This window comes from Perca flavescens, chromosome 22, assembly GCF_004354835.1.
Source record: "Perca flavescens isolate YP-PL-M2 chromosome 22, PFLA_1.0, whole genome shotgun sequence".
In the NCBI taxonomy this organism is placed as follows: Eukaryota; Metazoa; Chordata; class Actinopteri; order Perciformes; family Percidae; genus Perca; species Perca flavescens.
This window is the reverse complement of record NC_041352.1, coordinates 9,613,845-9,627,462: the sequence shown is the minus strand read 5'-3', so window position 1 is coordinate 9,627,462 and position 13,618 is coordinate 9,613,845. Positions and strand designations below refer to the sequence as shown.

Sequence of the window (13,618 nt, the reverse complement as noted above, 5' to 3'; positions counted from 1 at the left end):
TCAGTTTTTCAAAAGTTTTCCAAGGTTTTTTGGAAAACGTAAGTCACAGTACAAGTAGATGAGGCAGGTTGAGGGAAAGTGGAGACACCAAAAAGTAAACTACAGAGCTAAACAATGGTAACCTGACTCCGCCAGATGGATTGCTTCGCATTTGCTCGGCATATCCATCTGGGAACTTTCCGTTGGAGAACTTTTGGGAAGGGGTGGAATACTGGTTATTTGATTGGATGAACCATCTGTCTATCACCTATGTTGGTGATAGACGGGCCAAATCAACCAATCAGATCCACGAAGCGTATGAAAATACAACCACAAGCCCGCCCCTGCTGCTGCAGGCAAAGCATAGCTCGTAAGCTCAGCATGCAAGCAACATGTCGGTAAAGGATATTTGCCGTTTGTGTAACGAGAATTTAGGAATAAAAGGCACCATTTCAGGTTCCCGGTCCATATTCCAAAAGAAGGATCCAAGAGAAAAAAAGCATTAGCGAGCGGCTAACAGAATTAGGGCTACCGCTGGCTGATAATACTGGTTAGCTGATTGGATAAACCATCGGTCTATCACCACCTAACCCACCTCAAAACCAACGCTGATTGGCCCGGTCGTTTGGCTAACGGCTCCAAATTTTTCTCTGCCTCAAGATGCCAGACTGATCTGCGAGTGGAAAACTGGAGCTCGCGAGATCAGGACGGTCTCACGAGGCTAAAACAATGGACATCACAGACAGAATTTGACAGAAGAAATCCTAATTTTCATTCAGGTCATCAGTGCAGCTCATCTTCGACCTGTCTGAGAGGTTGGGCTTTGCCATAAAACAAAAAAAGTGTATTTGGCCTGTGCTCTTAAAATGGGTTTCCAAAAAACAAGTTGTTCCAGTTTTAGGACCCTAATCAGAAAAATTTGATTAGGATTTGTGCAATCTACACTTTCCAGCTGAACCACACATTTTTACAAAGTTTTGTGCTATAATATTAAAGAAATAGTTTGATATTTTGGGTAATACACGTATTAGCTTTTGGCAGAGAGTTAGATGGGAAGATTGATATTATCTCTAAACAGAACAACATGTCAGACTATTCCTTTCAAGAGTATGCAAACCGAACCATCGACATGGAAAAAGGTTCAGAATCTACTGAAATACTTTATCTATCTATAGTATTTAAGACAAACACACAAAGTGAAATAATTTTATCCCATCACAAACACACCACCTCAAAACATCCCCATTTGCTCAAACAGGAAAGTTTCTATATTTAGCACGCTAACAGTCTTTGTCCTACGGGGCGGGGTGTCTTTCACGCTTTGTAAGCATGGCACTTCAAAGGGCTACATACCTTCCTGTGCAGCAGCACATTTAGCTTTGGTCATCCGTAACACTCAGCTGTGTTAAAAATGAGCTGCCCTGTGCAGGAACTTGGATCAGGGAACAGGGTGGGGAGAGAAAGGGAATAAAAACTTTGTATGATAGATGTACTTTTGTATTGGAGAGTATGAGGATTCCCTCTCTTCAGCTGTCATTTTTCATTGTCGTCCCATCTTTGTTTTTTTTTGCCTCTGCTGGGTAAGCAAATGTAAACACAGTGCATGTCACAAATAATGGATTTGTATTGATTTGGTTTGTCTCATTCATTCATGACAATGGTCACACAAATGGATTATATACACATCAGTGAGATGATCTTGGTTCTGATGTGTCACAAATAATCTGCTACAATCAATCAGAACATAATATAGTTGTGTGTGAACATGCTCTATTTGGCTGTTGGCTGTCTGTAGTCCAAACACACTATTACTTTTTAAAAACTCTACCTAAAAGGGGGGACGCTATGTGGGTTGAGGGAACATAGGGCCTTCATTTTGATGGGGGTAAATTTAATTGAAATGAGGGAACATTGGGCTGAAGGAACATAGCCTTTTTATGCTGTAATACATTTCATTGTGAACATATAACACACAGTTTGGGGCAAAGTTAAAGCAAAGCATAAAGTGAAGTCCCTCATGTCCTGGAGCCAGCCGAGAGGAGGCACTTTTGAATGTGAAAGACTGTAGTCATCAGTGTTGGGAAAGTTCTCTTTCTACATGAACTAGTTCAAAGTTCAGTTCACAAATTTTAAAATGAACTAGTTCAGTTCATAGTTCATACTTCAAAATTTTGAACTAAGTTCACAGTTCCAAAAGTGAACTAGTTCATAGTTCTTTTTTTTCCACATGTTGCTTCAGTTCAGTGTGCCGTTTCAGGTTTTCTGTGGATGTGACTGAAGTGCGGATTTTCTTTTTGAAAGCCGACGGGCAAAGTTTGCACAGAAATGTAAGATTTTTCCCATCCTCACCGACCTTTAACCTTAAAACTTGTTTAAATGCTGCTTCGTCGCCTCCATGCTGCTTTTTGTTTTGATGATGTATGCGGCGGTGCGACACCGGTGGCTGGTGTTGCCCTTTATATACTGGCTATGGTGTTGCCAGATTGGGTGTTTTTTCCGCTACGTATTAAGGCCTGTCTACGGTGTGTTTTAGCTGGGTTTTCCCCTGGAAGGCTCTATAGAAATCTGGCACCCTATTGAACGAAGTTAAACTGAGAGAGTGTGCCGTTCACAGACACCAGAATGAACGAGTTCCCAGTAACGTTCATCAGGCAGTAATACAGTACGTTCAGTTCACATTCGCCCAAAAGATGAACGAGTTCATGAACTATAGTTCAATGAACACGTTCAGGCACAACACTGGTAGTCATACTGAGACAGTGTGCTTTGAGCTAAATGCAGTGGGTCAGCATGCTAGCATGCTGATATTTAACAGCTATACCGTTTACCATGTCCACCATTTTAGTTGAGCATGCAAACTAAAAATGAATCTGCACTGAATACAAAGTACAGCTGAGGCTGACGGGAATCGTTCTGCTGCTTCAGTAGCATGGCTGAGAATGCAATGGATCCCAGGCAACAGGTCAATGGGTTGGGAAACCTGCGCGTTGCCAAGCCATGTGCATTTAGTTTTCCATCCAGCAGGATGGCATGGTAAAAGGTGCTTACCTTGATGAGATGCTGGTTCTCTGTAGTAAGAACCTGTTGTCTGCAACTCCTCATCTAACAGCTTACTGTGGCTGTTATCCCATGTGCAATTACATCCTGCATAGTGTAAAACTGATCCACTGTGAATTAAGTGCTGAAAAAAGCGATTGTTTATTTCACGAGATTATAACGAGCAATAACAGTCGGTACTACCTTTGGTTGAAAAACAATGCCAAAGCTGCAGTTGCCTAACAATAAAAGTTCCCATGTGATTTGCCTATGCAAAGCTTTCAATGTGAAACAAGAGCAATGGGAATTTTGAATTTGCAGTAACTTAACACAACAGATTTAGTTTAATGCGGCTCTAGTAGAGAATCTGATACCCTACACTCTAAATAACTTCTTATTTTGTTTCTTTACAGTCAATGCCTGGATGATGAGAGGGTTGTCAGGTAAGCATTTCCATCCATCCATCCATCCATCCATCCGTCCGTCCGTCCGTCCGTATGTCCGTCTGTCTGTCCATCCATCCATCCATCATATAAAATAAGATGGAACTGTCAATCTCTTAGAAAAATGAGCTACCTCAGGACACAACAAAGAAAAATAAGATTGTGGGATTGAGAAGATTGTGATGTTGAAATTGACATTTCCACTAATCCAAGAACTAGTGGGTGAAAATTAAAGTTATGATAGACAGTATGAAAAGGTTGCAGCTTTAGGACAGAACTTAATGAAAAAACAAAAAATTTCAAAAATGCATGCAGTACACAGCTCATAAATAATACAACAATACAAGTCAAACGACAACGGACTTCCGTCTTTGTCATGTATTTCAGTTACTTCACTGTCATGACTATTTATCAAAGGCAACACAAAGCAGGGTATGTGACCCAAAATGGTTTTCTTCTTTCTGTCCTTTCAGCCGCAGACAGTTTCAACATAGAGCCCACTCCCCCCCGGCCGAGGAAAGCCTGCAATGAGTCCCGTCTGAAGTGGGAGGTGGAGGTCTGTGGAGAGGAATTCAAGCGGGACATGGGTCACATAGATCCACACTACTGGTGTAACCTTACACACTTCATCAGGTACAACCATGTATATATATATTTAGTTTAGCTACGAACAAAATGTACAAAACAAAATAGTATTTTAACCCTGTACCTAAATCAATCAAATAATGAAGCATCATTTCTAATTTAATGCCACCTTAGAGAAAAAGAGAGAGCAAAGTAAGTCTTAGTTGAGGGAGCTGTGTACAGTTGGTAATGAATAGGCCTAGTGGAAATAGAACAGTGAAAAAACACAAGCATTGCATTGGGCCATAATAAAGTTGGTCTGAAGTATCAGTGATGAAAAGCTATTGACAAAAGATGAGCCATAATAGTTCTTTGGACCATATTACATATTAAAATGCGTGCATTAGGAGGAGGTCCAGATGAAAATAAAAGTTGGTTTGAAGTATACATTTTAAAAAACAATAGCAAAAAATCGGAAAGCTCTCTTAGCCATAACACATGCACTTTGAGAAGCTTGCTAACTTCCGAGTGTCTCCTCCTAACTTTGCTCATGCAGGCTTCACTGTTGGATCATGGTGAAAATCACACATGTGCAACACCAAAGTTATGCAGATAACCCTCCTGAATATTGAATTTAAAACTATTTACAATTCAGCGTTTTGGTTTTCATTTTACAAATGTTGCATCATGGTAGTGAAGTCAAGCTACTTTGGCCTTTATCACTTCCTGTACAGACAGCAACCAAGTGGTTACTGTTGGTACTGAAAAGAAAAAGTCTGTTTCTGATGTTTCTAAACCAAGCCATTTTTCTGATTTAAGAAAAGAGAGGAGTAGTATGAGAGGAAGTTGCAAATTGTGTCAGTTGATGACAAATCAGTGTATCCGAATGTCTTCATATTCGTTTACATCCCTACTGCATCTTGCATAGCTCTGCATTTGTCTGCAACACATGTAGCAGAGGCATTCATTTAGACACCCAAAAAAACTGAATCAGCTCACTTATAATTTAATTTTGAGGTATTTCTCACTGCCTAATCTGATTTTCTTTTCCCCATAATGGATTATTAGCAGCTACACAAGCTCCTACTTCTTTATGTTCTTAAGGAGATTTTAGTTCAACAGCATGGGAATCACTATACCTGTTTGCTTTATTCTTAAAATAGGTTCTGGTGTTCTGTGCCATTGTTCAGACTCGAAAATTGGCCTGCAACAGAGAAAACATTAGGAAAGAGCCCATTAATTCTCCCTGTTTGCCCAAAATGAAGTGGTTGAGAATAGTAGTGTGGTAGTAGTGTAGGAGTGTGACAAAGTTTAAGAGTAAAATTAAACGGTCTCCTTACTGTGCATTAGTCGCCCAGTCTGGCTTACTACAGAGCAAATTTGTCATTTTGTTTAACAACCAGTAGAAATCTGTCAAAGATAAAAGACATCTGGACACTGTAAAGTCACCCATATTTTTCAGCTCTTATCTTTATCACGTCTCTTTTCTTAAGTACTGTTGTCTTCTTGTCTGAGTGATCTGTATTTTTAGTTTTAGTTAAGGGGTTGTCAATCGTACACAGTGGCACTTGATGAGACAGAAGACTGTAATCTATCTGAGCCTCATGCAGCTGGTTGGGTGTCTGTGGGTGGGAGTACAGCTGGAGGTTTGCTTCTCAAAACCAAAGCTGTTTTAAAAAAAATATCTGAGCCCTGACCACCCATCTCTATCTTATTTTTATCCAGCTTTTCACTTCATTCCTTCCACTCACCTTTGCCCTCTCACATTCACTTGTTTTCCCTTTAACTGCAGAGCCAGAAAGGGGAGGGAGAGAGCCATGAGACTTGAGCACACATACACATGAGAGCTTAAAATCAACGTCAAAAATAATCATCTGAGTCATAGATTTGCGGGGAGAATTCAAATGGTTCTAGGAAGAAGAACCACCTGCTTCATCCATCCGTCATGCTTTCTCATTATTTTCTTTTTACCCATTATTTCTTACCAGGAAACTGTCAGAGCGTCATGCTGATTTCCAGGCACACAGTGTTTTTTATGAATACAATTACACACATTTACACACTGACTTATTTCAGTGATTATAAATTGAAGTAAAGGCAATTGAATTAGCTACATCAAGAGTAACGGTGTCAACCAAACATGAAGCACCTGAAGCAAGATGGTTGACTTTAGACGTTATGGTCACGGTAAACATCTGTGGGTCCAGTTAGCAACTGAAACTTGCATTTATGCAGTGATCGTCTGTCATCTAAGGGTCTGGCTGTCAGCGGTGGGACCAAGTCTTTGTTTTGTAGGTTAAATTTAACACAGGTTAAACCCAGTGCTGAGCAGCAGCTAACAGCGGGGAGACAGGCAGCGGTACCGAGGGATGCGCTAGCTTCTTGTCTCATTTGTGGTCTGATAAACAGTAAATTCATCAAATTCAGTGCCCCATATCGTTATTATCCAAACTACTGTAGCTGTCATATGTCAACTTTCATACTTCATTCAAAGATTATCATAATTAGGTGAGGCTGTCAAACTACTGTCGAAGAGGGCAGTAGGAAACTGTTATTTTGAAGGCGTCACACAGAGCGCTTGTGGTCAAAATCTAGGAAACAAAAAAACTCTCTTCTCGTTTTTTAGACTCGTTTTCGTTTCTCGCTAAAAAACGAGAAAAAACAAGTCTTTTTTTTGTTTCTGCCACTTTGAATTTAATCCAATAAACAAACTATCAAACACTGGCCCGAATTTCTGCTCTGCAGAAGCTGGTCCAACCATGAAGGGATTTCAAAGAGCAAAACCATCTTTAATCCTAATCGGATCTGTTAGAGTTGTCTGACATATCAAATGTGATGTAAGAACAAAAAGATTGATTTATAGCAAAAATGTAACAGGAAACAAAGCATAGCGTGGCTTTTTCAGGAACTCTGCCTGCAAGAGTCCACATTTTTTATGAGAGGAATGATTCATTTGGGTGTATTTGTGAACGATTCTTTATGTACTGTACTGATGAGGATACAGTGACTTTCTCAGCAGCAGTTTACTTTGGAGCCTGGAAGAGGTGAGGGAGACGGACGGAAAGCGAATGCACAAGAGGAACCAGAGAGTGGTGAGAAGGATAGGGCTTGGAAGAGCAAGGGGCCTCATGTTTAAACAAGCAGCGACCCCTGCAAAGCTTCCTCTCTCTGACAAATGAGCCGTGCTTCTCTGCAGTGATAGCTGCTGGCCAAACACTCAGCCAACATGACTGTTATTGTTAGAAATGAGCCGGTACAAGCTAGTCGGACCACACAATACAGGGTATAAACAGACCACAAAGAGGCTGTGTGCGACTGTATGCACATTCATGCACTTCAATAATTTACGTCTAATAACATATTGACTTTCTGCCCTGAGCGGTTTACAGCTCTGGGAGTAGCCAGCCTTGATGTTGAGCACACAGGAAGAGGGGAAGAGTGGTGTCTGTCTCTCTGGACCTTTTAATAATATATATTCACTATTAGGAATTATTGTCATTCCCTGTGTGGACCAGTTGCTGCTTTAAAGTCGTCACAGCTTTTTCCAACTGCCTCTAATCACAATTTATTGACCATTAAGAGCAAGCCTCAATGAAGGTCATGTGGTTCACAAGACTGGCAGGAGACTGTTATCAACAACTGTATCAGCCAACCAGCCATGGAGGATGGTTGATGGTTAAAATGAAAAGTCCTCAAAACCATACAACAACATTGGTTGTTTATTCCTAACCTCTAATACAACCCATAGGAACCCCAGTCTCCTGGGTGAAAGTCCTGTTAGTTTGACCCATCCAACCACCCCACATTCCTCCTTAAGCCCAATTTATGGTCCTACGTTAAATCGATGCCATAGATACTTACGTATGTACGTAGAGATACATACCCGCCTGCACGCCCACGCCTGTACCCCCTGTACCCTACGCGTGCCCCCACCCCCCACGCCCCACCCTCACGCCTGCACCCTACTCTGTATGTACCCTATGCCAGTGGTTCTCAACCTGGGGGGGTCGCAAAATAATTTGTGGGGGTTGCCAGATGCTTGGGGAGAAAAAAATGAAATAACATATTCTAGACTGGGGAATGTTTTTTACATGTGTGAGTTTGGTACATGCCATGTTATATTCAGAGCTTCATTTGTAAATCAGGAGGTCCTGGAACACAAAGAGAAAGAGAAAAAACACAAATGTCAAAAATCCACAGAGCCTGGGGCACTTGGACAAGGTTAGGTGCTAACTGCTAAAACTAAACTGTCATTAAAGCAAAACATTATTCGTATTAATGAGAGCATTTACAAAAATCACTCAAAATCAGCAGGGGGAAGCGTGTAGACACGTCTTGGCAACGCAAACCACAACAACTGTTATTGGTCCTCTTGGTTCGTGGCTTGGTAAAGTCGCAATTCCCCCTATTCATTTCCAGGTTCTCCATCTCACTTTTTGTGTGTTCTTCTACAATGATGTGGTGCTTTGCACAAAAGGTACACAAAATGCAAGTCCAATTTAAGTGTTTCAAGGTGTGTTCAGACAGAAAGCAAAGCACATTTTCGCTTCGCCTCATTCGCACGAATTTCACTACCTGACAGTTTGTTTTTATTCATTTAATCTGGTTTACAAGTTAGCAGAGCCATCAGTCTCAGAGGATAAACAATCTGATGAAAAACGCTACAATTGTTAAGGAATAGAAGCAGCACTGGATTGTTATGCTATTGTGTGTTAATGTGTGAATGCGCAATGGGTGAGATGGATGGATATATAAAGTGAATGTCAGCAACATTCAAATATAACACTATACTTATATAACACCATTAAGAAATATGCAATGTGCGGTTTGTCAGCCTTTAAACAGATGTGGTGGGTTATGTTGCTTTCCAGAGCTACAAACCCCCAACCAGTTTTATTAATGTGGGCTTCACTGGGAGCTTTAATGTCTCAGGGGGAGTATGAAATGACATTCTGATGAAAACATTGCTTTTTTGACATTAAAATGCTTATATTAGACACTAAACATTGGCACAAAAGATAAGCTCTCAGCTAAACAGTATAATCAGCATCTGTATGTACCCATAACTGCCTGTGTGTGTATTTGTTTTGCATGCACAAATATGATGTATATTTGCCAAAGTATCACATGCATGTGCTGAATATGTGTTTGTGGTCATGTTCACAGTTATATACGACAAGTCCTCCGAACCAGACGACGATATACTGTAGGCTGTTTATTCCTACCCTCTAATACGACCCACACAGAAAGTCTGGTTATGTTTAGGCACGCACCAAAATGACTTAGGCTAGTTAAGTTTAGAAAAAAATCGTGGCTTGGGTTAAAATCATCTGTCACGTTACTTAACTTCAATGCTAAGCACGAGATGCAGAACGTGACATAGTTCCATTTGTTCTGTAAATAAATAAATAAATAAACATTTACTTTGTTTTTCAAACAGGACAAAAACCCTGATCTCATGGGAGAAACTCCTCTTTATGCGGAATTTGGCGCTCTTATACTTCGCCAACTTGCTTCTCGCTTTTCTCCAGTAATAATTACGGGAGGCCACTAGAAGTAGCCACCACTATAAACATTTTAACAGCCTATGAGAGTGTTTTTCAGGGAGGACAGTCTTGTTATATAAAGTATTCAATACCAAGTTCTTCCTTCAGTCTGTAAATCGACAGTGAACCTTCTTAAGCTATTTATTTGCCCTCCTAGCTGATTATTATGTGTCGACGACAGCTTGAAAACATGTTAGCTACTGTGTATTACATCTGGGGAGTAACTTCAAAAGTCTGTTATTCCCTACAGTCCTGCATGCTGCATAGTGATCACTTCTGCCGGAAAGCTTTGATAGTTCCATTTTTTTTATTTCCCTCTCCATCCTTTTATTTTCTTCATCCCCCAAACTCTCCCTTGGCTGCCATTTTCTGTTAGGGGTAGCATAAATCACATGTTCAGAAAAGATTTGATGTGTTCATGTGCATTGAAAAATCCCTATTCAACTTTTAATTTGTTCGATATACATCAATAACTTAAGATGACTTTGTCCTGTTTCCTGGATCTTACAACATTAATCTAGTGCTAAACTTTGTTTTTCCAGTTTCCACACAAACATATAAGCTTCTGCTATTTCAATAATATAGTATTGCTGAGTTCAGATTTGACAGGATGCTTTTCTCAGCAAAACACTTTTCTTATCACTGGCATGTGGGGCCTTTTTGCCCCATATGCCCCATACAGCATACACACAATATGTGAATATGCTGGGTTTATTTGATTTGCAGCACCTAAGCAAAGGTCTTCTAAAACAATGGCTACAGCCTGACATCAGAGCCTAACTTCTATGTGCTGTACAGAGGGTGGTGGCTTGAAATGCGATATGTTAAATGTTATAATGTTAAAGTTCTAGAGCATTTTACATTTAGGGTTTACCTTTGTTGTACCATTTAGGTTTTACCTTTAACTAGGACAGAACCCGTTCAGAACATATTTTTGTTCTTCCCATGAGCCTTTGCATCGCTTCAGCGCAGAACAGTTTAAATGACCCTGCCCCTCCCATACAGAAACTTAAGATCCTTAGTTATCTCTGCTTAATATGATCTGTGCACTGCATACTTAAGATGATTATTACAAACAACTAATGTAATTTAGTAATGAATATGTTTTTAACAAAACATGAAAGAATAAGTAGTGACCACTAAAAACTTTAATTTCAACTAAATCTGGGTTTACAGTGATGTAATTACTGCATTTTTAAGTTTTGTAGAGCAGATATACAGTTTAGAGAATTAAATCCAAATGATGTAAACAAGACTTTTCATCTGCATATTTGGAGATACATGGAGACGATGTAACTGTTGCTCAATTCACTGTTCTGCTGGTGAGAATACCAATGGCTCCTGGATGTCAAGAGAAACAAATCTGGACCTGGGGGGTTGAGAATTCAGGATGGCGAAAGAGGGATTAGGGCTGGCTGAATGAATTTATCAAAGCAGAGTTTTAAGCCTGGAAAGCTTCATGAAGGCTCTGAACGGTCCTGAATACCTGTTGAAATAGAGGAGAGTAGTAGGCCAAAAAAAGTAAAAGGCAGTAAATCCCCAGTCACAATGATGGATTACGTACCGCACCTCCAATGCTTTCATTAATACTAGCTAAACCCGCAATAGAGTTTTAAATGATTGTGTGCCCTTCAGAGAACCTGAGGTATATTAAGTGAGATCATTTGAGTCTTAATAGATGGCTAACTGTCCACCTCCACTGCGATATGCATTTCAGTAATTTTATCCCTTGAACTATCTACATTTAAATACCTTAAAAGAAAAAAGTGTCGTGGAACTTTGCCGATTATACTGGTCAATTTATTTTTCAGGAAGACCGAGATGGTGATGTAATTAAGATAATTATTCAACATAAAAGACCTGAGCTCTCTGCAGAGGAACTGAAGACATTCTAATAGCATGCAGTACTTTATACATATACTATCTTTAAAAAAAACAAGATCAAATGTCAGAAATCACACATTTGATCCTTTGGGAATACTGCAGCTAAACCAGAAGTCAGTGGTGATTTTCTTCTAACCTTTTCCCTTTTTTTCCAACTATTTTTCTCCACAGTGAGTACCACCTCTTCACCATCTGCACAGAGACAAAGTCCCACATGGTCAGCTGCTACTGGCCCAATCCGCTGGTAGAGAGCTACATTATCCGCATACACAAGCACTTTTTCTCCAACTGCACCATGGACCAGGTGGTTTGGGTGGACCCGCCGGATGACACGTTAACTCTCCTCATCCTCATCCCTGTTTTCCTCACACTGGCCATGATCGCCCTGGTGGTCTGGTGCAGCAAGAGGAGTGATATCCTGGCTTAGGAGGAGGGGGAAGACGGAAGAGGATGGAGAAGTGCGGATGAAGGACGGAGTTCAAGATCTCAACCTCTCCACTAAAACTATACTGTACAAAGGAGTGCATAGAGGTTTTGGTTGGTTGGTCAAATTACCCTATAAGTGGGGCTGCAAACCACCTTAACCTTCTGTGGAAATGAGGAAAGTAGTACCTGGTAGTACAAAGTAACATTTTCTTTCATATTTAAATAGGTTATGTGATTTTTCACAGTTCTGACATTGACTCAACATGTTCAACTGTTCAACTTAACAGTTGCATTTTTGGGAAATACTTATTTTTCTTGCACTGTAAATATGTAGCCAGAGCCAACAGCTGGTTATTTTAGCTTAGCATAAAGAATGGAAACAGGGGGAACATGATGTGAAAAATCACAACGTGTCACTTTTACACTTTGGTTTTAGTACGGATTTAACAAACAAGATAAAACATGTCAGTTGGTGAGCTTTACAGGTGTACTGTAGGTTGATTTTGTTAGCTTTGGACAGAGCCATGCTAGCTGTTTCCCCTTGTTTCCAGCCTTAAGCTAAGTTAAGCTAACCAGCTGCTGACTGTAGCTTCTTATGTAGCGTACATGCGGGAAAGTGGTATAAATCGTCTCATTTAGCATATTTCCAAAAATGTCTATTCCTTCAAGACACAGAGGACTGTGGTCGTTTGACATCAGTTATTGGGTAAACTGACCAGAGGGAAAATCAACCAAATCTTGGTGCATTCTTTAAAGCGCATGGATCCAGAGCGTTGACATCGGAGAATCTTGTCAGAGCACTGAACTGTTGCTGAAGGGCAAAGTATCCACCAAGCATCAGAGGCAATGACCAAAGTCTAAGCTGGTGGGAAAAGAGACTCTCAGAGGACACCATTTGTTAAATATTTTAACATAATACCGTATGATGGCTTGGATTTTTTTTAAAGAAGCCAAATTTGGACTTAATATTGATTCTGCAAATTTGATCTTACTGTTGAGTTACAGAATTGATCGTCACCACTGCAACAGATACACTAGTGTGCAACCAAAAGACAAGGCAACATAATGATTCATTTTGGGACTTACATTTCTTGTGTGACTACCTGAGCCTCATGGGACTGTTTTATAACAGTGTAACTTATCAGATACTGTTCTATAAATTACTGTTAATACTCACAAAGAGGGGGTTCTCAATGGAAAAAAAGAAATATGAACTGACATTGAGACCTCGTACTGTACAGTCATGCTCTCTGTTTGTGCTGTCTACTGTTTCTGCATTGCCTCTCCAGCATTACCCAGACAAGTGAGAAATACACACTGATGCTTTGAAGTGAATTCCTTTGGGGAAAGGCTTGATTTAATGTACACACTTCATTGGTTCTTTGAACTGCAGTCCTCAACAGCCACGAGGCAAACTAAACCAAGCACTGCTTTTTTATTTTCTTCCAAAGCAAAGTTTGTCAGCTCTCACCTGCACACTTTTGTCTATGGAACTGATTAAATCTCTCTTAAAATAAGTGGTTGCTCGCCTTCATTGCATGCACAAAGCAAGTACACAGAAAACAGACCTTTTGTTAAACTACATTCTTTGCGATGCAATATGTCTAAGCTTATATCTGTGAGTGTTTCTGCGAGGCAGCTGTCTGTTGACTTCTGTTTGATTCAGCCCAAAAAGTGTATCTCTTGCTTTGATTTAAAAAAAACAACCTTGCCTAACACTTAACACATAATTAACTTAGA

At 40.1% G+C, this 13,618-nt stretch overlaps 1 protein-coding gene across 2 annotated transcripts in view; it reads left to right on the top strand.

Moving 5' to 3' along the window:
• Positions 1 to 13,395, top strand: part of LOC114549203 (receptor activity-modifying protein 3) — a 43,497-nt gene extending 30,102 nt beyond the window's left edge. Inside the window, exons 1-4 of one of the 2 annotated variants that reach the window (XM_028569428.1) lie at positions 1,519 to 1,559; positions 3,429 to 3,458; positions 3,932 to 4,091; positions 11,624 to 13,395. In XM_028569428.1, the coding sequence (XP_028425229.1) occupies positions 3,440 to 3,458; positions 3,932 to 4,091; positions 11,624 to 11,879 (435 nt within the window). In that variant the 5' untranslated portion in view covers positions 1,519 to 1,559; positions 3,429 to 3,439 and the 3' untranslated portion in view covers positions 11,880 to 13,395. Of the gene's footprint in view, positions 1 to 1,518; positions 1,560 to 3,428; positions 3,459 to 3,931; positions 4,092 to 11,623 lie in introns of those variants that run through there. The other variant, XM_028569427.1, reaches the window with a different exon arrangement.
• The last annotated feature ends 223 nt before the right edge of the window (positions 13,396 to 13,618 follow it).